This window comes from Centroberyx affinis, unplaced genomic scaffold, assembly GCF_046629955.1.
Source record: "Centroberyx affinis isolate AG114_WGS23_722 - 3 ecotype Tasmania unplaced genomic scaffold, CSIRO-AGI_Caff_v1 ptg000661l_1, whole genome shotgun sequence".
Taxonomy (NCBI): Eukaryota; Metazoa; Chordata; class Actinopteri; order Beryciformes; family Berycidae; genus Centroberyx; species Centroberyx affinis.
Window position 1 is genome coordinate 237,026 of NW_027279287.1, and position 27,907 is coordinate 264,932.

At 41.6% G+C, this 27,907-nt stretch overlaps 1 protein-coding gene across 1 annotated transcript in view; it reads right to left on the minus strand.

The window, feature by feature from the left end:
- Window positions 1-24,538: 24,538 nt before the first annotated feature.
- LOC139643848 (ephrin type-A receptor 3-like) overlaps window positions 24,539-27,907 on the minus strand; it is a gene marked incomplete at its 5' end in the record, with an annotated part of 60,355 nt that continues 56,986 nt past the window's right edge. Inside the window, 1 exon segment of the mRNA XM_071519127.1 lies at window positions 24,539-27,506. Coding sequence (XP_071375228.1) covers window positions 27,401-27,506 — 106 coding nt within the window.

Here is a 27,907-nt window from a genome sequence, read left to right on the forward strand (position 1 = left end):
GCAGCATTCTCTGGGAGTTGTCAAAAGGCATTCTGGGAAATGTAGGAAATCACGAAATGAATTAGAAGTGGATGAGGCAGGTTGAGGGAAAGTGGGTATACCAATAAAGTAAATTACAACACTTCATCACAAAATAACTCCTGGAATGCACTGAACATCACAGATTGATGATATATGACAGTGTCAGAGTTTAAACTAAACTTTTGTCTGAGAGAGAGAGAGAGAGAGAGAGAGAGAGAGAGAGAGAGAGAGAGAGAGAGAGAGAGAGAGAGACCTAACACTACAAACCTCTGATTATGATTCAAGCCCCTATATGATATATTGGAAGGCCAAATACGCTTGATGGCATGGTAATTAGGAGCCATATATTTTCCCCAGCAATGTGATGCCAGAATCATTACCGGTCTATGTCTGTTATGAATATTTCATGAGACTGAGTGGGTATGAATATATTTGTTCACACTTTGTATGTACATATTAAAATTATGGAAAGTTGCACGGAGAGGTTGTTTTAGAACATTTATATTGTAGCTGCTGGCCAGTCATTGGAAAAAGCTGCAGCCTGGATGTTACTGAGAAAAAAAACAAAAACAGTAGTAGAAACTAGGATTAGACCGATATATGAGGCCGATATTGGTCTTTTATTAATAATCAGATATTAGACAGCCAATGTCATCCACCTCTGATATGATGGATATGATGCAGTTTGTTTGATTACATATTTATTATAGAATTGATCAATACTACACTGGTTGTCTTTGAGAAGTCTTTAACTTGAACTTATTCTAATGAGACATGTAGATCAGATTTTACACAAATATGCATCAATATGTTATATTTATATTATTATAAATATATTATTAAAATCATCATAGTCAATCATCAATCATCAAAGTTTCAATGGAGAGTTTTAGTGTCCAAGGTTCTAAATGCTGTTTCAGAGGCTTTTCCACCCTGACAAGAATATAATTCTGGGGGAAACACTGAATATTTGTAATTTTCTGGATTTTATTTGGCATGAAATTGGTCAATTTTATTGCCACCAAATATTGGCTACTTGCAGTTTCAATCCAGGAATTCCAGTGTTGGTATCGGCCTTCAAAACCTTGTATCAGTCGAGTCTGTGTGGAAACAGCAAAGTTGAGGCTGAGTGGGTGGAAATTCAAAGTACAATAATCCACATGCTACGGATGTAAACTGAGCATAAAAAAATGTAAATACAGACGACTCTGAGTTCCCCAAAATGTAATTTATCTCACACACGAAAGTGCCCACACACACTCTCACAGTTACATATGCTTGCACATGTACCTCTTTCTCTCACACACACACACACACACACTGGTGCAGGTGCAGGTCTTTTGATTGATGAGCCTGTAAGTGTTTCTAAAGAGCGAGCGGCTCTGACAGCTGTCTGTACATACACTGTTAACATAAAACTGTGAACCCTCTCTCTTCTCCCTTCCCTTTTTTTCTTTTTTCTCCTTCTTTCCATCCCTTTCTTCTCTCTCTCTCTCTCTCTCTCTCTCTCTCTCTCACTCTCTCTCTCTCCCTCCCCTTCCACTGTGACCGAGCCGTGCTGGAGTCGATCTTTCATCCCGAGGAGTGAAGTGCCAACTCTCAAGGTACAGAAACAAGAATAAGACTCTAAGTCATCTACAGGAACGTAACTCTGCTCCATCGTCCACCATGGTGCAGAGTGAAAAGCAATCTGCAGCGGTTTAGGGGTTCAGACCAGAAAAGGGAAGCAGCTGCAGCTTTGCCGGTGCCAGGATTACATTTCTATCTCCACGCATTGACGGAAAGTTCAACAATTACCCCAGCGCCCAGCCTCAAAATATGATTAGCATGGACCCAGATGATAATGGCTTTTACATGCAATTACGCCAAAGGGGGAATTATCCAATGTATGGGAATAATGTAGCTGGGGAATGAGACAATTGCTTGCTAATGTCTGTTATTGTTGGCTGACCCACTGGAAATTTGTTTATTATAAGGTTTGATATTCAGATAGAAGCTGTGTCTGCAGTAAATCATGTGATTGGATATTCATAAACGAGCCAGGGCGATTTTGTAAAAATTTCATATATTCTTTCATCGAATTAGTGATATGAAAGGTATTAAAAGCTTTTGGAAAGTAAAACATCAGATGACAGATGAAACACACATGCTGTGCTGGCTGTACTGTATGATATTTTAATTGATCTAGGTGTACAGGCATGGGTGGAAAGAAATTTTGTTCAAATATGTTAAGCTTATTTTTACTTGGTAAAGTTAAATTTACAAATCATCTTAATGTGAGGCACCACAGGTGAATAAAAAAAAAACATCCCTCTTTCCTATGAGAATGATTTTTTCTATACAGTATAAGCATTTACATTTGTATTATGACTTATTTTAATTATTGACATACTCAAATTATTTGCTCGTATTTCATTAAAAAAAAACCACATCACTTGCACTTGCATATCACTCATGAAGTCAGTTTGAGTTTTGTTTCATTCTAATAATGAACTAAGTAGTTAGTAATTTACAGAGGGATTTATAAAAAAAATGTATGTGTTATTTACAAAATATTATGTACTTTTTTCTACAAAATAGCCTATAAAATAGAGATGACTAAAAATAATACAAAAATATTTGTACATTTACCAGTTGTTAGTTGTTGTTAAATGTGGTGGCCATATCTTCAAGTTAAGTTGAAAAAAAAAAAGTTGAAAAAAAGAAAGTGATTTGCATACAGGATATATAATATTTTGTGCCTGGTTTGCTTGATGCAGCTGGTATACAAACATGTAAATTAACTATTTATAGTTGTTTTTGGTGATTATATTGTATATTTTATTAAATTAGTTATCAAAGCAAAATATTGCAATATCTCAAAATTGCTCAATCCAGCCAAAATCATCATTTTCACTTGTAGGTCCTTGAATCAGACTTTATCAACTAAGATAATGAGAGCCGGCTGAACAAGTTGTTGAGAGAGGCTAACTCTGTTATTGTGCTGTGCCTGGTCTCTCTGGAGGCAGTGGTGGGGCGAGGGAAGTTAGAAAAACTCTCTGCTGTTATGGACGATGTCCTGCAAGAACATTTTTCTTTGTGACTTAACTTGATTTCCAGAATTTCCCAAAACACTGTTGGCTGCGACTCAACAACAAAGGCAACAATAACTCTTTCTATCAGACATAAATGCCTGGCTGTGATGAGATTTCCAACTGAGGCCAGCACCACTGACAGTATCATACCTGTAATAAAGACCCCAGTGGGCGTTGTACACACACTTCCACATAACTACACACACACACACACACACACACGCACACACACACACACACACACACACACAACGTCTGTATTGCTATTACCCATGAGGACCTTGTACTGACTACATTCATTCCCTCCCTTCCCCCTTTATCCTAATTTAAACTTAATCCTAATTTTAATTTTAACCCTAAACCCATGTCCTAAACCAAGTAACCTCTTTTAGAAGTGCTGACCAATTTTCTAAAATTTTCTACCCTTGTGAAGTCCTGTTTGGTCTTAATAAGGATAGAAATACAAGAGCAAAAATACACACACAACAGCCGCAGTAGCAAGTGGAGCTGATGAATTGACCAGAACTTCCTGCAGCTAGAAAATCTAGGAGTAGCACCAAGAATGTGACAAACTATATCTCATTATAAATTATATCATAGATTGGGATACATTTTGATAGAGACAAATCCACAAGTGTTAAGTAGACATGACCCCATGTGACTTAAACTACATTGTGTTAATTTACAAGATAATACAACACACATTAAGCCACTAAGTCACATGAATACTCAACACACACACATACTCCCTACTCCCAAACTTGGTCCCAGTTCGACCAGTATTTAATTTTCAATGGTCAATGGCAATATTTGTTTGATTGAAGTGGCTGATAGCCAATATTTTGTGCCAATATTCATCTTTAAATTTGACAATATTCATGCAAAAAAAAGAAGAAGAATCCAATGTATCCAACAGAATATTATTCTTGACAGGTTGGAAAAGCCGGTGAAACAGCATTTAGACCATCATGGGACACTAAAACTCCACTGAAACCCAGGAAAATAATGAGAAGAATTCATGCATACTTTGTGGAATCTGATCAAAATATCTCATTAGAATCAGCTCAGGTTGAAGTCTTCCCATAGACAACCAGTGTATCAATTCTACATTAAACACGTAATCAATCAAACTGCATCATATCCATCATATCAGAGATGGACCTGACCGGCTGATATCCATTTTTGCAAACCGTTATATTAGCCTAACCTCATCCCTAACTACCACTTCCATATTACTCATTCCTATTGTTTAGACTGCCTCAGATCAGAATGCTTAGACAAAGCTGCGGCTGCTGCACCACCGGCTCTGCTTTTTAACTGGGATTCAGCTGCCCGGCCTGGCAGTGTTGGGTAACCCTGAGTCAGAGCTCTGTGGCTTGTCTCGGTGTAAACAGATGGTCTGGGCTCTGATGACTAGTGTCTGATCTCACCCAGATAGGGCTTCAGGCTGTCACATGAGATTTTCAAGCTCTACGGAGGTGAGGCGGTTGAAAAGGTCCGAAATATGTACAGTGTAAATAAAGGCCCAGGTCCGATTTCCTGGGAGAAGCTCTATTTAGATAATCACATTCGAACCGTAGTGTGAAGAGTGACGGGCTGAAATGCAGGAACCTACGGTTTTGTGGGTGTGTGAGTACGTATCTGGCACTACTTCGGATTGAACGTATACACCCAGAAAAAGGAGGGTTCTTCAAGGGTTCTTTGGTTAGAGTATTGGTTCTAAAAAGTGACGCAAAGAACCCACTAAAAAAAAAGATAAATCAAAATGAAGAACTCACTGTGCTTCCTTAAATTTCCTTTACTGCAATACTGCTGCATTGGGACATTGCTATAGAGAACCTTTCTGAAAGTGTTCTTTATAAAGGGGTTCTAGTATGGTACAAACCTAAAGAACCATTTTCTGGGATTATGCAGAACCATTTGTGTTAAATGTGTAATGCTGAAGATGAGGGAATTACTGATGACATGTTCAACTGTGTTCCTACAGGTCACATATGGAACTTTATATCTGTCAAAGGGAAACTTGACTCAGTATTGCAGGATGGACAATGCTGCTAGACACATTTAGTAATAAATTCTTACAAAAATTGGTCCTATATAGTACCAGAAAATGCTTTTTTTGGCTTGTACCCTAGCAGAACCCTTTGTGGTTCTGTAATGAATCATTTTAGAAAGGTTCTCTGTAGCACCATGCTCAAATGGTTCTACTAAGGACATTTATGGCGCTAAAGATCCTTTTGAGAATGTATGAAATGCTCCAAATCTACAGCATTAAAGTAACTTAAGAAGAATCACACTCGGTTATTTGTGATTTACCAGCTGTCCCACCAGATATCCCAACTCATTTTAACAAATCAGAGGGTTCTTGAGTCATTATGGTTCCATACAGAACCACGACTCTAACTAAAGAACCCTTTAAGAACTCCTCTTTTTCTGGGTGTAGCGCAAACCATCCATCCTCAGCTACAACTACCGTATGCTGTGACAGAGTCCAGAGAACGTGGCATTAATGTGAGCCGAGTATCCGTCCACCCTCAACATTCCTCATGCGCTGACCATATTCTTCCATCTTATGATCTCAGAGTGTGTATTCTCCGGACCCGGGACGAGGGAGGAAGGAAGACTTTCCAAGTGGGATCAAGTGATCATCCCTTTAGATGGTACTCTGCTCCCAGAGCTTACGAGCCTGACGAGGACCAGAGGATCCAAACCAAGCTTCTAAATACAATGAAAATATTCCTCTCAGTCTCCCCACCTTGCTTTTTCAGATGGGGGAGGGGGGGGGGGATTCGGAGGGGTTGTGGATTGTATTTGATCAGACTGGACCTTTACTAGAATCTCTCCTCACATTTTCCATCCATAGAGGCTGAGGCGCTAGCAGACCATCACATCATTACAAGGGCTTTGATAGCCATACCTCTGTTATAAGGGAAAGTAGGCAGGGTGCCCCGTGTGTGTGTGTGTGTGTGTGTGTGTGTGTGTGTGTGTGTGTGTGTCTTGTCTGCCAGCTAGACCCGTTTGGGAATGCCAAAGTAGGCTCCAAGCTGAAATGCAAGAGTTTGTCTTTTGTGTAGCATTTGTCTTGCATTTGCCCTTTCCCCTTTCCTCTTATTCCTCTCTTGCTCACTTCACCTATTGTTCTCTTTCTAGTTCATAGACCTGCTACAGTAATATGAATATGGAACACATTTTTCACATATGCTGTAAGTTCACATATTTGTTTTGATTTATTTTTGGGGGTTTCAATATGTTCCACTGGTGTTATTTTTTACTTTTTTAACACTTCATTTTTTTTTTCATATTTTTCATTCATTCTATGTACAGTTTTTCCCAATAGCTAAGACATATTTCCTCACATGATGCTGCATTTTCCCAAAATTATCAACACAAAACCAAAAACGTTACCTTCACATGGCACACAAAAGTCATCAAATACAAAGACAATACTGAATACCCATTACACACTGGTGAGATCAATTCAAAACACTAATATAAAGCTGTTACTGCAATGAATCAGGAACCATATGCTTTAAAAAAAAAAATCTGATTGGAGTGAACAATTTTTGCTTCTTAGTGTTTGCTTAGTGTTTAATTGAGTTCAGGTTGTGATGACTGTCATTATTAATTATTGTTAATGTTATTATTAATGATGTGTTAATTATACTAAATGCCTGTACTTTCTAAACTAGCATATGGTACAACCTGTGCCTTATGAAGAGATTTGTGTGTAGAGTTCCGCACCAAAAGTTCAACAAATCTGAAACGTGTGAAAACAGGTGAATAGTGTTTATGAATTTGGGAAATGAGTCTTTCTTTTGCTATCTGATATAATGGTTTGGGATGTTTTGCTCATACAGCCAGTTCTAGTGTGTAATTGATTGAGAAAACCTATAATATAGTCTATTGTCGAAATTGTGCCAATACCCCCCAGTTTGCTCTTTCTTATCTATATTCCACATTTATGTCCCAATTTCCACGCGGGGATCAATAAAGATTCACTTTATCTTCTCCTCTTCTTATATACTGTATATCATACACGCTCTCTTTCTATGGTTGTCTTTTCTAAGCCTCATTCCAAACAAGAGGTGGTAATAGTTTGTAGTTAGAGAAGTGGGCTTATGGCCAGGGGGTTGCTGGTTTGAATCTTTTTGTTGGTTTGATGTTTGAGTGAATTTAGATTGGCATCGTTTGGAAACAGAATCCTTCTATCATCACACTTTCATCTCTTTCTCTTATCCACATTGATTTTGTGCCATTTGTCAATCCCAAAACCTGTTGAAGGTAATGCTGAGCATATAAATTGCCTCAAAATGTAGCCGGTCTATCATGCATAGCACTCTATATATGTGTATACATGCAGTCAGGCACATGATCAATAAAGCAATAAGGCTTTTATTCCCCCCCAAATGCAAGGTTCTTTCCTCCAGTTGCCTGCAATAATGCCATGTTAACAACATGATGCCTCCATTAGGACAAAGTGTCGTCTTACCAAATCAATACCGACATATCTGACAGTCCCCCCCGAGTCTGTCTGTCTATCTGTCCCCTGCTAACTGTTCATGTCATTAGTGTGTTATGGCAGCCACTTCCCTGAACTGTTTGGACGGCTGTAATTGGAGAGGAAGTCGGAGAATCGGGGAGCATGAAAGCTCTGCCGAAGCTGCTCGGCTTGTTAATGTCGTTTTCTCTCTCGTGACAGTCATAGGGAGTGGGAAGGATTTTATCATTTCCCATTGTGGGAATAAGCTCTATCCTGTTTCTGAAGGCTCTCACCGGGCCTGCAAAGCACTCTCAGGATGCATTCAAGTGCACGTAGTCACATGAACAGAGTTTAGTTAACATAATTACATGAACAGAACTTGGTAGGTACGATTTCACATGAACAAAGCTTAGTAGGCAACATATTCACATTAACAGAACTTAGTAGGCAGGACTTCACATGAATGGAGCTTAGTAGGCAACATATTCACATGAACAAAGCTTAATAAGATAAGATTAGCCTTTATTGTCTCCCTTTGGAGAAATTTGCCTTGGGCATTCGAGAGAACACAGGTGACGTAGCAGCTCACATCCTCTCCATATACACAATTTAATTTACATTTACGAATTTATTTGTATGTACAATCAAACTACAGTTAACATTCAGTGACACACACAGATCCATATACACCAGAACATACACACCAAGAATATTGCCTGATGCCCTACACCAAAGTATTGCACAGATGCCCTACACCAAGATATTGCACATTCCCCCTTAGTAGGCAACATATTCACATGAACAGAGTTTGGAAGGCGATATTTCACATGAACAAAGCTTAGAAGGCAACATTTCAAATGAATAGAGTTTGGTAGGCAGGATTTCATATGAACAGAGCTTAGTAGGCAACATATTCACATGAACAGAGCTTGGAAGGCAATATTTCACATGAACATTTCACATAAACAGAGCTTGGTAGGCAGGATTTCACATGAACAGAGCTTAGTAGGTAATATATTCACATGAACAGAGCTTAGTCGACAACATTTCACATGAACAGAGCTTGCAACATATTCACATAAACAGAACTTGGTAGGCAGGATTTCACATGAACAGAGTTTGGAAGGCATGCAGGCCAACCAAGCTTTGCTAGGCCTGTTACTGCACATACTGACATATATTATATACTGTACAATAAAAACACACATGCAAGCAAGCATATGCACACGCATACATACACACCCACCCACCCACACACACAAACAATAGAGTCCCCCATGAAAGGGGAGCAGAGATCTAAGGAGACCTAACCATGTTTGACAGTCAACAGCCCTGTTAAAGCAGGCCCTGCCACAACCAAACACAGCGGTAATTGTAAATGTCAGGCGGAATTAACACAAGAATAAATAGCTTTACTTTCCTCATAGTGTAATGTGTGTATGTGAGAGTGAGTGAGGGAGAAACATTACAGCAGTCCTAAGACACTGCCTCACACAACTCAGTCACCAGTTGGCAATAGAGCATTCTTTCTGTATAATTTTAATCTTAAAGGCGATATGATCCGTGCTCAAATGTGTCAAATCACAGATTTTTTTTGGGACTGTGTGAACAGATTACACAGCAGGTGAAGCATGAAACATTTATGACTTTTCGAGAGAATACATTTACCGTGCCATTGCAATCCTATGTCTTTTTCCACATTCTCTTCCTCAAATTGATCGCACTGCAAAAGAAATGACTCACGATGAAAGGACTAACCCAGAGTCGGACTGCTCTCCAACACGGTACATTCCTGCAGGACTAGTGTGGTATGACTGACTGACTGGCTGGCTGGCTGACAGACTGGCTGCGGTAAAGATTGGACCGGCTCACTCTGGGGAAAGGCCGGAAAGAACTTGTCATGTCTCCTCTGCTTACATGGAAACACAAGAGGAGGGAGAAATGAAGAAGGGAAAGAGAAACACAGGGAGAGAGAGCCAGAGAGAGAGAGAGAGAGAGAGAGAGAGAGAGAGAGAGAGAGAGAGAGAGAGAGAGAGATAGGAATCTTGCTTTATGCACTATGTGGAAGCATTCATGCATGCATGCCTTATGGTCTCTACAGTATGTCTGCTTGTGTTATTTGTTGTTTTCACTGTGTTATGTCCCAGTTGCCCAGTGCTCCATGTTTATGTGTGCAAGCCTATAAGTTAAGTGAGACCACAGATCTCATGTTGTGCTCATTGGTCGGGTTAGGTCATGGTTCCTGGACTGAGTCCTTCTAGACTGCGTATAGATTAGCTTATGATTGTTCTGGGAAGGACTACCCACAAAGCACTTTGCCCTCCAGCTCCAAGATCCAGAGAACTAGCACTCCACACATACTGCATACTTAGTAGAGTCATTTTGTCTCCAACTCCAATTGTAGTTACGATGATGTCTTCAGTTGGAGTGCAACACAGTTAATTGAGAATCACCATGAAATGGCAGAAGAGCAACCAAGCTCAGGATGAGAAAAGATTAGATTAGGTGAAAGTCTAATGATGCCTGTTGGGAAATTGGGTCACTGCAGCAGAAAATAGTAGTAGGACACAGCAAAGGAAAACTAGAATATAATCAAGAGCAGAGCAAATGAGGTACGTTTAACAGAACGCGAATGACAATAACAACACTAGAATTAAGTAGAGATATAAGAATTGATAGTATAAAATATATGACCAGTAGCATGTAGGCAGTAAATGAAAAATAATAAATGAAAAATCATAGGGGACAGATGTATAAACGATGCATACGGACAAAAGTACACATACTGTACATACTCTACAAGCCTAATTTTTATTCCAGTAAGAGTAAATAGGTTTACATGTTGTCACAAAATCACACAGCATTGTGGAATAAGAAGAGCACACATATAGTATTGGATGATACAAATTAGACATGTGTTATCAATAAATAGGCTATTATGGCTCTCAATAGAATCTATGATTCTCATCTGCCTTAGGCAGTGAGATCTGATGTAAATATCCGATCAAGAGTAGAATCAGGAAGGACAGAGAAAAAGAAAATTACAGAAAAACATATGGGTTCACTCACAACTTTTATCTTTCTATTTTACTTGATTTTATTCTTTTAATGCAGTGCATTTTGCTTGTTCTTTTATATGAATTTTATCTTTTTATCTGTCTTTTATCTGCTTTTTATTGATGTAAAGCACTTTGAGCTGCATGTTGTGTATGAAAGGTGCTATACAAATAAAGGTTATTATTATTAAAGGTTATTAATATGAATGGTGCATAATGGCTGTGTTGGATACAATGGCTGTTTTGGAGTTGTTAGCGGACGTTGCCAATGCAACACTAAGGAGAGAACGAGTCTTGCTTGTTTTCTGGCCCGTTTTCTACTGATTTTCTGGCCCATGATCATGACTGGCATTTATGTGTAAACCAAGCTAAATAGGGGCATGTCCACATCCATTTATGGCTAATGGTGGGAGTGGGCATTAAACTTGTGTATGTTTCTCGATGATTGAGATTTATAAAAACGGAACAATCCGTAAACACAGAACAATGCGTAAACATTCAATCTACACAGAGCTCTATATCTGGCCCTAGGTCTACAGAAGGCCATACATACGTACAGAAAGTGCCTGGGTGTGCAGATGTGCACTATAGAAACCTTATCATCAATCTACAACATCAGTAAAGGAGCATACCATCCACAGCCAAAGCTCTTGGTATGCATATGATTTTTCATTGCTTACACAGGGAAGCAGTCCTGTTCTTCCTTCCTTTCCTGTGCTCACTTGTTGTTATGCTGCCTTCAATACAGTTGGAAATACAAGATGAGCACAGATGAACGGCACAACAAAGTGGTAAATACTGGGAAAGTTGTGAGTTGCCAAGATGTGACAGTTAGGTGACAGAGAGCATGGAGGCGACAACAACTGATGGTAAAAGTAATGTAGGCTATACAACAAACTTTTGGCTATTAAGTGCATTAAAACATCACTTACATGCCTAATGTGCATTTTCATCTCTTCATTCTGCCGCTGCAGCATGCCATACCTCTGTGCCGCTTTATTAGGCTATTATTACTGTAAACAACAGCCACCAAAAAAAATCTACTTTTGTTACAGGGCTCATTTTGTTATTGTTTCCAACCAAAACCACTTGAATGTGCAACGTTACATTTAAGCCTTCCAAACTTTGAAATAGGAGCTTAAGAGCAGTTCACTTGAAAGACGCATTAGTCTATCAACAGCCCATTCTGAAAAACTCAAGAGTATGAGCTCAACAGTATTATTCTGCAGTACCCTTTGCATTCTATTCAGACTTTTAAGCGGCAGCAACACCTTTCTGCCATTTTCTGTGATTGCTGAGATTGTTTTTGGAAAGTGCTGCTGTCGTGTCCGTCCACTGTGATTACCTTCACACAGCAACTCACCCATTCAGCCTGGCTCCTCCGCTTAAGTTACTATAATCACATAGTAGTGACAGACTCTTTAGTTTAATGAAATTATCGCAACCAACCCAAGAATACAAACAGTCCTAAGTGGGCGATCATTATCCGCTGCAGCATCTGGCCAGTGAATCTGCAACACCTTCTGGAGCTCAGCTGTCTAAGCCAAAAGTGGCATTAACATGTGGCCTTGCAATTCACTGAGGTCATGCTGAGTGAGAAGGCATGGAAAGTGCTAGAAACACCAGTAGTCAAAGAGAGGCCTTGTCAGAAGTCTATCCCTGTGCCCCTGGCCCTCGACCCCAATCATAAAACTCACAGACAGAGAGGAAACCCAGCAGTAAATCAGCCTGTCGCAGGCTCTCACACACTGGGTTTGATCCCAGTGATATATGGCTTTAATATGTGGACGGAAGGATGGAGAGAAGGAGGGAATGAGAAGGAGAGAGGGAGCGGAGGGATGGCATGAAGCCTGCCTAGACCATGGGTAGTGGTGCTTTTAGAGTGTGTGTGTGGATGGCAAACCATACGTTTTGAACATAAACCTCTGGCTTTACAGTAATATGTGGTGATTAATCAAGTTGTCAATCCAAAAATCCACAGTTCACCCAGCATCATATTAGAACATGTTGAGTGCAAATATATGAAAAGTATGAAAATATATGATTTACAGCGTTTATGCGGCTTGTGCAAAATAACAGTATTAGAACATACGCAAAAAATATGCAATATGAAAACATATGCAAAAATATGAAATAGATGCAGTAAGATTACGAAAAATGAAGAAAACAGGTATGTGAGTTTACAGCATATATACAGGATGTGCAAAATATGGATTGTATTCACATTGCAGGTCTACAGAAGGGCATGCATATGTACAGAAAGTGTCTAGGCATGCAGATAATACATGTACAGAATGTGTAGGTTTGGATTTGTGCATAACTGGCCATTCACCTTATCTAAAACTCCAGCTGGAGGAACCGTATACAGAGAAAATGACAATGTGCACAAATACATGTGCATTGTTCTCATTATCAGAGCATATGGTCAGGGTGATCAGGGGCTTTGGAGTATCCTTGAAAAAAGCTGAACCACGGGCCACTGAATGAGACGAAGGAGTGTGCACATACACACAGACACACACACACACACACACTCACACACTCAGATGAAAATGCACAACATAAATGGATATCAATTGTGTGTATTTGCGTATAAACAGGGATGTAGTGGAGACTAAGCCCACCTAAGCTCAGTTTATCCACCAATTTATTATTTGCAGGAATAGAGTCTACCCATCATATTAGGCAGATATAAATCTTTATGAGGAAATTCATAGTGTATAACATAGTAAGTCATATCAAACTGATGGAAGTTGAGGATAGCTTAAATTGAAAATGCTTAAATCAATGTTTTTTCATTTTAATATATGGTTGTTGTTTGCTTAATGATGATCCCTGGAGGTCATATTTCACCCACCGTTTCATTTAACACTGCATCGCTGTTTCTGTTTATGTGTGCATGCTGGAGAAAGCGATAGAGAAAGAAGGAGAGAGACGGCCTGACGATTCCCTCTGCCCTGATTCTCAAATTAACCTCCAAATCCCCTTCCCCTTTGGCTGAAAACTGCAAGAGCTGGATACTAAGTAAACAAGACGAGGTAAAGCCGCTATCACGCTCAGCTGTGTGAAATTCATTCATGGGAATGATGCAAAGAGTGCGACAGCGATGGAAACCGGGCTCCCATTTAGCATCATGATCTCATCACGCAATCATCCTGCCTGCTGCAATGCAATGAGAGAGAGAGAGAGAGAGAGAGAGAGAGAGAGGCTGTTGTTTTATTACTACTAGTCAACTGTTAATGACTACAAAATCACCTAATTTCATACTACATTGCTTTGATAATTGATCTTTTTTCTGTCATGCCAATAAAGCAGAATTGAACTGAATTGAGAGTGTGTGCTATATAAGTATTAAGATATAATATTAGTAATATGAGTTTCTCACATGACGTATTTATACAATCACACTACATGTACATCGTATGAACATAGTGCTATAGGGTATATAATGCATTTGTATATATAATAACTTTTATTGTCATTACCAGATGTTATTGTTTTTACCATTCTTTGTCAGTATCTATTATTTTCCATATGCTTTGGCAACACAAATGTATTTACACGCATAAAGTAAGTTGAAATCGAAATTGAGAACTGAAAATGGAGAGAGAGGAAGAGGGAGAAGTGATTGAGGGAGGAAGGGAGGGAGAGAGAAAGGAAAATGGAGAGAGAAGAAGAGGGAGAAGAGATTGAGGGAGGAATTGAGGGAGAGAGAAAGGAAAAGAGAGGAAGGGAAAGAGAGAGACAGACAGACAGAGAGAGACAGAAAGGAAAATGAGCGAGAGAAGAAAAAACAAAAGAAGAGAGAGGGAGAGAGAGTGAGAGAGAAAGAGAGAGTGAGATAGAGGGAGAGAGAGGGTATAGAGGAATAGAGACACAGAAGAGGAGAGAAAGAGGGAGTGGAGAACAGATAAGAAGGGAAAAGAAAGGAAATAGAGAGAGACAGAGAAATAGATGGGGCAAAGGGAGAGAGAGAGAGAGAGAGAGGGATGACAGAGCGGGTGAAATAGAGAGAAAGAGAAAGAGAGAGAGAGAGAGAGAGAGAGAGGGATGACAGAGTGCTGACATCAGAGAGCCGACAGCCCCTCTGCATCACTCAGCCTTCATGGAAAATCAATTCTCCCCGGTACGGAGGACGGTGTCAACAGCAGGCACAGAGCAGCAGCTCTTCAGCCTCGCTCCAGCCATTAACATTAACAGGCAGACTGGTAATAGGACTGACTGCTCAGGACAAGCACCATTACATGTTCACTTTGTTCTTTGAAACTTTAGGGTGCTTGGCTGTGATCCAGACTGTGGAGCAACTGATAATGTAATGACAGGTTATCTGCAGGCTTCAGAAAGACAAAGTTAAAGGTGCAATAAGTACGCACATAGCACAAAATGACCATAATATATCTGCGGGGGGTTGATCAATACCGATGACTCAACCATTACTTCACCAGGTGCTGAGATTTCTGCCTTTCAAAACTCTCTTTCCGGTTTTGGAACAAAGACTCCCTGCCCATTGGAGTTTCAAGACACTCCCAATTTCCTTTTTGGGGTTTCCCAAAAGCACTTTTCAACTTAGATGATCTTTATTCAATGAAGTACTGTACATACTTACAGCTGCACCTAAGCAATTTCACACGTTGGTGGTCCCGAATGGCAGAAGGAGGCAACTGCTTTTTGAGGACAGGTCCCGTTTGAGGACTTTAATACCCAGAAGCCATGTAAACTGCACACTCCTCAGATATAAATATCTTCTTTCTTAGTGTCTGGTGGGAGTGGAGGTGCATGGTGAAGAGGTTCAGCCATCGTTGGGGAGTCCAGCTTTCTTTGGACGGAGCGCTCACTCTCTGCTCTCTCTCTCTCTCTCTAGGGGAAATGTTGCGTAATGCTGCTTTAAAGGTGGCGGCCTCACGCACCTGTTGGAGATGGCTGTGTTCTCATATGCCCAAATGAAGCAAACTAAGGGGGAAACCTCTCCATAACTGCTCTAACTCCAGCTAGGTGTGAAAAATGCCAACAAGCCAATATAACATAAGGCCAAATAGAAAGCAGACAAACAGACAAAGGAACGCATGCAGAAACATTCTATTCCTTCTTATGCCAAGGTTGACGCGCAAATAACCCAAGGGGAGATTTTACAGTTCTGATGAAGTCCTGGCAAACAAAAACACACTGACATCCAGCGTGCTTTGAAACTTGATCACACTTGAGACTGCTCAGCGTCTGCTTTGCCTGGTATCTCGCTTTTGCAAAACGCAGGCTTACCTGTACTTTCCACTTAAAAAGACAAGTACAGATGTCTCTCCGCTGTACCACCAGTGGTGAAGGGGCTTCGACTGTGATGATAATTTCACTTCCCTCTGTGACAGCCCCATCTGTTAAAATGACAGGAGAGGAGCGAGCACTGCAGTCCTGGGACCTCTGCGTGTGTGTGTGTGTGTGTGTGTGTCTGTATATCTGTATGTGTGTGTGTGTGTGTGGGGGGGGGGGGGGGGGGCTGATGATGACACTGCATGTTACTGTGGTAACAAAATGATTGAAGAGTCAGTGTGTGCTGAGGTTCCATGGAGAGCACAGCCAGTACAAAGCCAACAGCCATCATCCATCTATCTGTGTGTCTGTATCTGTGCATGTATGTGTGTGTGTGTGTGTGTGTGTGTGTGTGTGTGTGTGTGCGTGGCTGAGACAGTATTGTGACAGCTTAGTGCTCCCTGCAGTGTACATGTGTACATTTGAGATCCTCTTTTTCTCAGCACTGCCTTGTCTTGTGGTGTGTGTGTGTGTGTGTGTGTGTGTGTGCGTGAACATACTGTACAACACTGGAGAGACAAAGCCTTAATTCCCTCAGCAATCTGACCGGTGCAGACAGACAGATAAATTTGGTGCGCAACAGGGATGATTAACACATGACATCCTGGGCCTTTATCAGTGAACTCTGAACCCAGGAAGTGAGCGTACGCGGATGACATCCTCCCAGCAGGCCGCGGGGCGGCTGAAAGGAGGGTTATGTCTTCGCAACATGGCGTCACGCCCTGCAAAGCAGCTGCACACAGCTGGAGGCCGGTTTTTACCAGGAACCGAGAAGGAGGATGAACAGAGGGATGGACGGGTGGGTGGGGAGATGGAGATGGAGGGATGAGGCCATGGAACAGAGTTCAGAGGGATGGAGGCCTGAAAGAGGGAGGTGGATGAGATATGGGCCGTGGTTCTGGCTTTGACGTTTACTCTTTTTTTCCTTTGTCTCCGCTTATCTCTTCTGAAGCTGTTTCCATTCAACTGTCAAGCAAAATTTCGAGAAAATGTTTGAAATGTCGCAAAATTTAAAAAAAATGTGAATCAGGTGTGTTTCCATTAGCTGGGCTTAAGCGAATAAACAGGCTTCAGAAGACACATCCACCAGAAAATGGATAGAGAGTCAAGAATTGATTGCTTGTTGGAGTTGTTTTTGTTCTTTGGTGTCAGCTCATGTTGGCCTTATTTCATGCTGTATGAAGATGAAAATGAACAAATGCGCTTGGCAATATTCTAATACGCCAACTAATGGTCATATAACCGCAAGTAGGACCTGGCAGAAACAAGACATTGGACATTTCCGGGAGTTCATGGCGGACAGATATTTAACAGAAAATCTGTCTGTCAACGTCAAGACGTCATTATTTATTCGACGAATGTATTTCCATACTAGCAGGAAAAAACTTTTTGGCCTCAAGCGAAAACCTCTTTTGACCTCGTTCAGGTTTTCTCATTCAATCTGTCACAATTTGGATAAATGCTTGGATGGGAAAAGCTTGTGTCTGTCTCCCTCTTTTTTCTTGCTGTGTGTATGTGTGTATTTGCATGGGGTTAAGGCGATGGTTTGGCCCATGAAGAGGTTATATTATTCAACTCCAGTGTCTCCTCCCCTCGGCACAACAAAATCCAAGTTTAAAAGCAGAGCAGCAAAACAGTCCGTGATGGTTCAGTAAGGTACGTGCCCAGAAAAACAGCAATAGTTGTCAAACAGCAGAGCTGTACTTTTGATGACGGCATTATACAGTCATATCGCTATTACCCCTGTTCAAAGTGGAAAATGAATTTTACACATCACCACTATGTTTTCTCATTATCATTATTCCCCAAGTGGAACCGTGCTTTCTGCGTCTGCAGCAGCCGGGGGAGCGCACTTCGACAGCGCGCCGCCGGCCCGGATGATGAATGGCGCCGCTTAACCTTCTCCTGCCTTGTTGCATTATCGGACGCCATCGTTCTGGAAAGTTGCTATCTGCTTGGACAGAGCTGACACGGGCATCCCACCTCCAGCACACCTGCCTCCTCCTCCTCCTCCTCATCTCTCCTTCACTTTCACCCACTCTACTTCTCTCATTTCCTCCCTCGCTCTCTCTGGTATAGTTTCGAGAACACAGAGGTTTTAGATAGCGAAGGAAAGAGCAAATTGGTGGCGCTGTCTAACATACTGTATTCATTGTTCCCTGACTAGGGGAGGGCAATGTCCTGTTTTCTCTCTCTGCACATCTGCCCGGGAACATCTGGACAGCGTCAGCCTTTCGACATTGAGCAGGGAGACCATCGCTCATCCCCTCTCTCCAACACATCTCATCTCCTCCCGGTCAGGAAAAAAAACCTCAGAGAGATCCTCCGTATTAAAATCACACAATAAATCGACTCTCTAACCGCGGCTGATCGGAAATGAAATGCTTTATTGGAGGTGGGCGGGGGAACAGGCGGGCGTCTACCCGCAGCGGGGTGGACGGGATTGGAAACAGAGGCCAAGGTGGCGGTTGAGTTGGGAGCTGTTCGGCAGATGCGGGACGTTGCGTGGGCTGAGTAGAGTCGGACTCGTACAGACAGGTACTGTTGAAGAGTTCTTATTCACTACTCTTGTGACTCTAACCCAGAGGGTAGCAGGGCACCTGTAGGACAACAGCTCTCAGTTTGCCCCAGGTCATTCTTGTTCTCTTCCCAGTCAGATTTGTCCAATTGAGACGGTGTCTGTCCCTTGCTGTTACCAGACCTATCCTGATTTAATTAAAGCTGTAAGTGTGTCAAATGTAACTTCAATTTCTCTTTCATTTTACAGACTACAGAGATTCCATTCTGATAGTATGAAAGAATTTTTCCCTCCCGATTCACTTATGCTGCCTTAGCTGCAGCCTTTGATACTGACCATGGCATCCTTCTGGACCATAAGGAAAATCTTGTTGTCATCTGCAGCACTGTTCTTAACAGGTTTCCCTCTTTCCTAATTAACAGGGCCCAATTTTTTATCCTAGATATTTTAAGGACTATGATGGTACAACTCAGCTTAATTAACTCGAATCCTGTATTTTAGAAATTAAAAGATGGATAACATACAGTACCACATTCTTCTGTTCTGTGTAGATAAAACTGAAATGGTCATTTTGACCTTTGTACATCTGTCAGACCTTACCCTAAATGATCGTGGCGTTATCTTTGATCCTTCCACAATCAGATCAAGGCAATATCCAAAACAGCATATATTCACCTGAAAAGTATCTCAGGCATTCCCTCTCCTTTACTGACCTAGACAAATTGATCCATGCTTTTTTCTCCTCCAGAACTGATTACTGCAATGCATTACTCTCCAGCTGCCCCAACTCCATTCTTAGAAGCATATTACCTAGGTCTTAGCCTTGCTTTCCTGGCTCCTTGTAAACACACATATTGATTAGAACATCCTATTTCTAACTTAAAAGGCAATACATCGAATCACACCTCATTTTATCACTTACTCTCTATAAACCCACCTGTACACTCTGCTCACAGGATGCAGGACTCCTTGTCATTCCACGCATTTACAAGAAAACAGCTCGGGCAGATCCTTTTCCTATAGGGCCACCTCCCTCTGGAACAAGCTTCTATCCCTTGTCAGGGCATTAGACCCTAGGTCGTTCTCAATATATGTTTTTGTCCGGTTTTGTGTCCTTCTTAATGGGTTTGAAGTAATGTCTAAGGACAGAAGTATGTTTCCAAAACAGAAGAAGGCAAAGGACAGAGAATGGACAAAAATCCCACAAGTTTACTTGCCAACCGCAGAATATCAAGGATGTATTGGATGGTGACTTGGCCGATGAAAACACATCGGAAGCCCCAGGATTCATTGTTAAAACAGTGAATCACGTCCAAACCAGTTGTCACCAATAAACAGTGCTACAGCGTATAGCTGTTTCAACAGAGCTGGTTGAAACAGCTGGGAAAATGAACCTGTGTATCTTAATTGATGGTGATGATGGAGAAGATTTTCCACAGTCCATCTTGAACTGTAAAGGTGTTCTCTGTTCCTTAGTCCATCTCAAACTGTAAAGATGTTCTCTGTTCTTCAGTCCGTCTCAGACTGTAAAGATGTTCTCTGTTCTTCAGTCCATCTCCAACTGTAAAGATGTTCTCTCTTCTTACATTCTTGAGAAGTTTGTTCTCCCCAAGACAGCTTGAGAAGAACGTTCTCCACAAATACACAAGTATCGACTTGGAATTCTTGATGTTCTTCTTCTTAATCACTTTCTCTCTCGGTATTTAAGACCAGACTCAAGACTTAATTATTTAGCACCGCCTTCAACCTACCTTTACTCTCAACTGCAGTCTACTTCACCTATTTCTCTTGCAGACTGCCCTGTTATTGCCTGATTCGTCTTACACACATGGATGTGGGTGTGCCCAGGCACTCACGTATATGCACATTTACACAAGTGCACACACACACACACACACACACACACACCAACCTTTTTGTTAAAAGCATGCTATAAATAAACTTGACTTTACTTGACTGTGTGGAAACAGGGGCTTTGTACATAGGCCTTGTAATGCAATCCAAGTGTCGATGTCAACATTTCAATCTGTTTTTCATGATGTGGACTCCAAGTATCATCAATACTGAGCAATAAATAAATAGAAGAAAACATGGGCCCCATGATTCAGCTTTTAATATTTAATCCGGGCTGATCCAATGAGTATACATCAACAACAACTAAACTAACAACAGCTGTGGGTGCTGTATGACGATCCAAACCCACTGCCCTAGCTATCTACAATTGCTTCCTGAATGGATTCCTGCTTAGGCCAAAAGTTTTCATCCCTTCTCTTCAGTTAGAGCCACTGGTCACTTCTTCCAGCTGCTTCTGAAATTCTAGCCAGCCCAAGCCACCGCCAATGATGACTGTTTTCAATTGAAAAATCAAAATATCTGACTTTTCCTAGACCCAAAACCAGTGTTATTATATTTTCAAAAATCATACATGGAAATAATTGTTATAGTTAGATCTACCCCCTTCAACTGATGACTTCATGGCGTTTCCTGAGACTCCCAAAATCCATTGGCCTTAACTCACTGAGACACCTGGTAATGGATATTGCCATAAATCCACTCCATCCAATTTCCACGAGGCAAACTCTGACTCTCCAGCCTAACCAATCACAGCTGCCGGTTCCATGTATTTGTTTATTCCACGCGGCTTTTTGAACCCTGAAATGGCTCACACACTGACGCCTCCACTACACTGTCCTCCTGTTGTCCTCCCCTCAGCTGTTTCATCATTTGCTCACTTTGTCCCTTTACCTCTCTCTTTTCCTCCTTCGTTCTTTTGCCTGTCAGCCTGTTAGTCAGAGAAGTATGGGGGTTTTAGATGGAAAGAAAGAAAAAAGAAGGAACTAATGTGTTTTGTGTGTGTGTATGTGTGTGTGTGTGTGTGTGTATGGTCGGGGGTTGTCTACTCCCAATTGACCGTAAGACCCACAGATACTTCATCCACCGCCCCACTTCTCACAATATGGACACATGTAGAATAAAGTATTATTAGACATATAGCATACTTTTTCAGAATCTTTAAAATTAAGTTGGGATTTTATATATGGGGTGATATATTTCACTTCAAAATATAATAAAAAACATCACTTTTCCCATCAGTTGTTGACAAGGTTTCCATGCTCTCTGCCCATAAATGTCACATCTTGGCAACTTGGGGAGGATCATAGAAAATCCAGACTCTCCCTGTCATATTTACCCCCTTCTTTATATCGTTCATGCATGCTCTAATAGCAATTCTGATATTCCCAAGACAGTTTGATGTTCATTTGTTAGATAGACTCGCTCGCAAATTTATGCACAACACAGTCTGTCATTGTCAGCCCAGCATATGAAAGGTAGAATGCACCATCATAAAGTTGGCAGGGGGATAAAGATGGACGTGATGAACTGCACATCCCCACACACACACCTGTATGGAACATGCGGGACAGTCTACAGCATGGGACTTTTAAAAAATTTTTCCTATCAGTGTTGCTGGACTCACCACCGGACCACATTTCTCCAAAACTCCCGCTACTCTAGATGGCCAATCCGCCCCTGCCTTTCTGTAAACGAGGTCCCATACAGGTCATTATCATATGTGATGATGGCACACTCATACTGCTGATCCACATTTGATGACAGATGGGTGTGGACGGTTCGCCAACAGTGTGTTTATCATGATGCCGTGTGACATCCAGAATGCCCAGTGACCCGAAGAAACGAAAATGACTCAACAGCACTGTGTAATCATAAGGGACAATTCTTGTGCGTCCTCATGGTGAATGTTGTAATGAGCCTAATATCAGTGGATCTAATAGACATTTTGTCTCTCAATTCTAATCAGAATTGCTCCTGAAAGTGAATCGAGATATATTCTGTATGTGTAATCTAGTAGCAATGTATATATCTTATGAGAAATAGGTGTAAAGGATTAACAGTCTGCCAGCTGTGATGCTGAGAGATGATCAGATTCAGCGAGAGAAGAATTCTGGTAGGATAACAGGTCCAGGATGGTTGGAGAGAGCTTCTCAGTACTGGGCTCACCTTTGCAACAAGCCAGCAATTTTGCCTCATGTAAAACTGTTGTCCAACAAAAGACTTTGGGAAAGTGGCTCATGTCCATGTATGCACCCTTTATCCCTTAGGGTTAGACCCATATAGGTTTGTTTTTTTTGGCATTTTATGCTTTATTTGAGAGATATAGTGAGAGAGAGAGACAGGAAGGTATGGGAGAGAGAGCGAGGGGAGGACATGCAGCAAAGGACCACGGGTCGGATTTGAACCCGGGTCGCTACGGGAAGGCCTGAGCCAAATGGTACGTGCCCTACTCGGTGAGCCACCAGGGCGCCCCCCCACATAGGTTTTTAAGCCAATACTGATATTTCTGGTTTGAAGCTGCCGATATTCAATATCTTTAAACTTGACCATTTTTATGCCCAAAAATGAAAACGATTTTGATGTCATTACCAATCTGACAGCAGAAAAGTACCAAAGTGCCAGTTCAGAAATGCTGGGTAGACCTATGGCTTGCACTGCATGATTGGCTGGGTGACATCAAACCAGGAGACCAGCATCTTTAAGTATGTACTTCACTGAACAAAGATCATCTAAGTTCAAAAGTGCTTTTGGGAAACCGCACCCTGGACATACATATGCTATACTGGGATACTGTCTCAGGAACTAATCAGTCAGTGGTTTCACACTTGTTTCAGGGCGTTTTCACACCTAGTTGCTTTAGAGTATTAATTTTAAACCATACAAGGGTTCATTTCTACATATGAGAACACATTAATTAGACCTTGTTGAGAGAGAGTTTTCTAAGTATGTTTCCAAACCAACCCTGGAGCTTAGTTTGGAGGTGATCCATCCATGATCCAACTCAAATACAGGAAGCACTGTACTTTATGGTTTAAGGGCAGGTTTTACCCCAGAAGAAAATCGTTTCCTACAGCAAATTTCATGGCCAAAGATGGAAATGACTGCTCCCACATGGCTTTTGTTGATAAGTTACGGACAGACTGTACACAGCACAGTCTGTCATTGTCAGCCCAGCATATGAAAGGTAGAATGCACCATCATAAAGTTGGTGGGGGGAGAAAGATGGACATGATAAACTGAACATCCCCCACACACACCTGTATGGAGTGGGGGCGGGACAGTCTACAGCATGGGACCTTTTTTTATTTTTTCCTATCAGTGTTGCTGGACTCACCACCGGCCAACATTTTGTAAAACTGTTGTCCGACAAAACACTTTGGAAAAGGCTTTTGAAGGCCGATACTGATATTTCTGGATTGAAGCTGCCAATATTCAATGTCTTTAAACTTGACCATTTTTATGCCCAAAAAATTGACAAGGATTTGCTGTTTCCTCCAGTGTTTTATTCTTGTCAGAGTGGAAAAGTCCCTGTCCTGTGGGCATTAGGATGTCTTATTGCATGCTGGCAACAGGATAAACTGTGAATACCAGTTTATATTTTGCAATATTGTGTACTACAGTACATACGGGGGGCATTCATGTTATGACTGGTTGTGATAATAACGATTGTGATGATGCCTAAATTGATGGTTATTATTAGTAATAATGACACTCATCCCATAGCTCTATATTGTAATGATTTTTGTGGCATATTGGCGTAATATTACATCTTCAAATACCTACTTTTCAGTGACCCCTACCATTTTCCTTGAATGGGAATGGCAGTATGCGCATAACAAAAGCATACAGAATACCATATGAATGATCTCAACTTTGGCACTACTTTTCTCTCATAAGTAAGGCTAAAAACTATTAAACCTGACCATACAGGCACAAATTATATGGCTACACATCATATATGTTACAGATTTGTGATTTAATCCCAAAAATATCTAATTCCATCTGTTCATACAGCAATGAAAAGATCACATCTGTGCTACGTATGTTCAGAAAAATGTAATTTGTTTTTTGCGCATTTGGAAATCCAGCCAAAGACAACTGTTGGACATCTGAAGTCTCTTTATCATCAGCAGCATATTCATCATATTATAGAATACAACAAAAACACAGGGACAGGTCTATCAGCATTCATTTTTTGGAAAATATTTTGAGAATGTTTATTATAAAAATATAAATGTTTCCACTACAAATCATTTTACATTAGTAGACAAGGCCATCTACGTTTGCACGCACTCACTCTCACACAGACACACAGGTCAGTCTAGAGAAAGAAAACGAGGGTCTGGATGGGGTGCATAACAGTATTGCTCTCTCAAATGTCCCAGGTTTATAAAGTAAGTAGAAAAACAAAACACAGATAGCGCTGACACATAACTTACTGTTTACGCTATAAAAAAAAAAAACTTCCAACGTTGCACTGTATAATGTTAACAAATAAATAATAATGTAATCATAATTGCTTTTTTTTATTGTAGAAAAGAAAAACAAAGCCGACAAATATAATTCAAAATAAGATAAAATATAATACAGAGGATTTTTGTCTCTTTTTTTAATTAAAAATGTTGCACAATTTTTTGTTCATTCTTTTATACATACAAACATTTGTACAAAGGGGGATGGCCATGTACATATAGTGGGGTCTGTAGCGCTAGTTGCTATCATTACAAGGTTGGTTTACATTATGTACATGCTAATTAGAACACATAGCAGCAACAGCAGCATCCACAGGCAGACCAGGTAACAGAGGACCGACTGACACATTGAACTGGGCCGGGTTTCCCAAAAGCACCGTTGACTTAAGGTCGTAGAAGAAAAAGAAAAAAAGAAGAAAAATCCCTCCTCAGTCTGAAGCCGAGGCAGTAAAATTTCCATTGAAAGCAAAGTGCTCGAAGATGGCCGTACTAAGTGCTCAGAACAAGCTTAAAGCCAGCGGCCTCGCGGTTTGATGTCATACCAATCTGACAGCACAAAAATACCAAAGTGCCAGTTCAGAAATGCTGGGTATGCTGTGCACTGCGGGATTGGCTGGGTGACATCAAACCAGGAGACCAGCATCTTTAAGTATGTACTTCACTGAACAAAGATCATCTAAGTTCAAAAGTGCTTTTGGGAAACCTCACCCTGGACATATACTATACTGGGATACTGTCTCAGAAACTAATCAGTCAGTGGTTTCACACTTGTCTCAGGGCGTTTTCACACCTAGTTGCTTTAGAGTAGTCATTTTAAACCCTGGAGTGGTTTCCCCCATACTAGGGTTAATTCCTATATATGAGAACACAGCAATTAGGCCTTGTTGAGAGGTTTCTGAGTACATTTCCAAACCAACCCTGGAGCTTAGTTTGGAAGTGATCCATCCATGATCCAGCTCAAATACAGGAAGCACTGTAATTAGGGCAAGTTTTACCCCGGAAGAAAATCCTTTCCTACGGCAAATTTCTTGCCCAAAGAAGGAACTGACTGCTCCCACATGGCTTTTGTTGATAAGTTACGGTTTGCTTGACATTTTGTCACGTGAAACGTAACTGAACCAACACCTAATGCAACAAAGGACCAACTGATTCCCTGATTCAGACCAAATCAAAGGGACTATAGGTTTGAAAACGCCCTCAGACTAGCATTGTTGACCTCAGCTGACTGAACCGACCTTCCATAGAGAATCTGTTCCACTCCTCGGAAGGAAAGAAGGACTTGATACATAGTGACCCTAGTGTGGTGCAGGGGTGATGACCCACGCTGACTTGTCTTCCCTGAAGGAGAAACAGAAGCACGGACACACTTCCAGTCTGAAACCGCACAACGTCTGCACCCGAACAAACCGCGTCTGAAGCAGAGGGTTGAACGGCATCGCCTCCTCTCTTCGCCTTTTCCACTTTCTCTCTTCCCCTTCGATCCATTTCTCTCTTTCTTCTCTCTACTTTCTCTTGCGCCCCATCTTTCATAGCACTCTCAATCCCTGGCTCTCCTCCGTTCCCTCTATCTGTTTCCCCCCTCGTTAGAGCAAATAGAATGAAGAACGTATACATCCTGAGATTTCACACAAAGGGTGTCGGGGTGAGGGAACAGCACTGTAACTGTACAATATCTGTTCATAAGCACATAGATCTCACTGTAAAAAAAAAAAAATGGTGTGTGTGAAGTGTGTTATGGCCCCTGCACCTTCAAAGCACACTGCATCGATACATTGTACACTTGACAGACTCATGGCTTCCGTTTGATGAGACTACATAACTGATTATCATAATTATTGCTTTTATGTGACACGTCTACTGAATGCAAACGCTATAGGCTAGAGCTACAGAGTAAAATGGCTTGGTTATTGTCAAGGTGTGTCCGTATGGTTATACCAGCTCAGTTCCCTCATGGATAGAGACAATAAGTGTAGGTAGTTACAACAAAATCTCACGCCTCAGAGTTCATTAGTCCAGGAAGGGTCCGCGGAGGTGAGCTGCATGTCCGCCACGCTCTTCTACACAAGGCATCTCAGCCACTGCACCACCTCACTCCACAGGCTGCTAATCAGGCGTAGTGGGTGGAGACTGTGAGCAAGCCCGTCCCCCATAGGCTGCGAATTCTGGGCTCTGCTATCCAGCTCAGCCAATAGTGAGAAGCTCTGGCACTGAGGTTTGTCCAAGCCCTGCCCGGTATCCCGCTCCAGTCCCAGTTCGTACCCCTGTCCAGGCTCCCCGCCCCGACCTCCCTGGCTCCCCTCCACTTTCTCTATCCCCCCTATTTGTCTGTAAGGCATCTCAAGCTTGGGTGTGGAGGGATGGAGGGTTGAAGAGTCAACCAGTTAACTAGCTGGCAGGTCTGCGCTGAGCTCTTCCTATTCCTGTTTCGCTACCAGGACTCAACATCGTCTTTCGACAGGTCAAAGAACGGGGCCCTCATTTGGGATCATATCCGAATGTTCCTCCATTTTTTGTTTGGATATGGAGCCACTGTGTGTCAGAGGGAGAGCAGCAACCATAGTCTGTTAAGACAGACTGACAGACAGGTCTCTGGTGGGTTTTTTTTGTGTTGTTGGTTTCGTATTTTAAACAGGTACTGGGCCATTCTTGGTGTGGGAATCAAGGGCTTTGAGGCTGCTCACGATCTTCTTCTGAGGTCCTACGATAGTCACTCCGACCTTCTTTAGATCCCTGGTGTGAGGGAGAGAGAGAGAGAGAGCGAGAGAGAGAGAGAGAGAGAGAGAAGGAGAAAGAGAGACAATCAGGGAGAAAGAAGAGGCAGACAGGAAAAGATGGGAAGAAAAAGAGAGATGGAAAGTATGCGTTAGCGTTGGTGGATGTGACACCCGTGTGACATTTAATGACATGCTCCCAGCACTGCTCCCTTCCCCTTCCCTTCAGCTGTCAATCACATAGAACCGCATTTCCCAGAAGGCCGCTGGGCTGCCATAGCTCTGAAGTGTGTGCATGCGTGTGGGTGGGGAGGTGGGTGTCGAGCTGCCTACATTCTCCATCACTAACAAACACGGAGGTGGGCCTATGGGGCTATACTGACAGCTGCTATTATGACCCTGTCAATGGAGGAAACAATG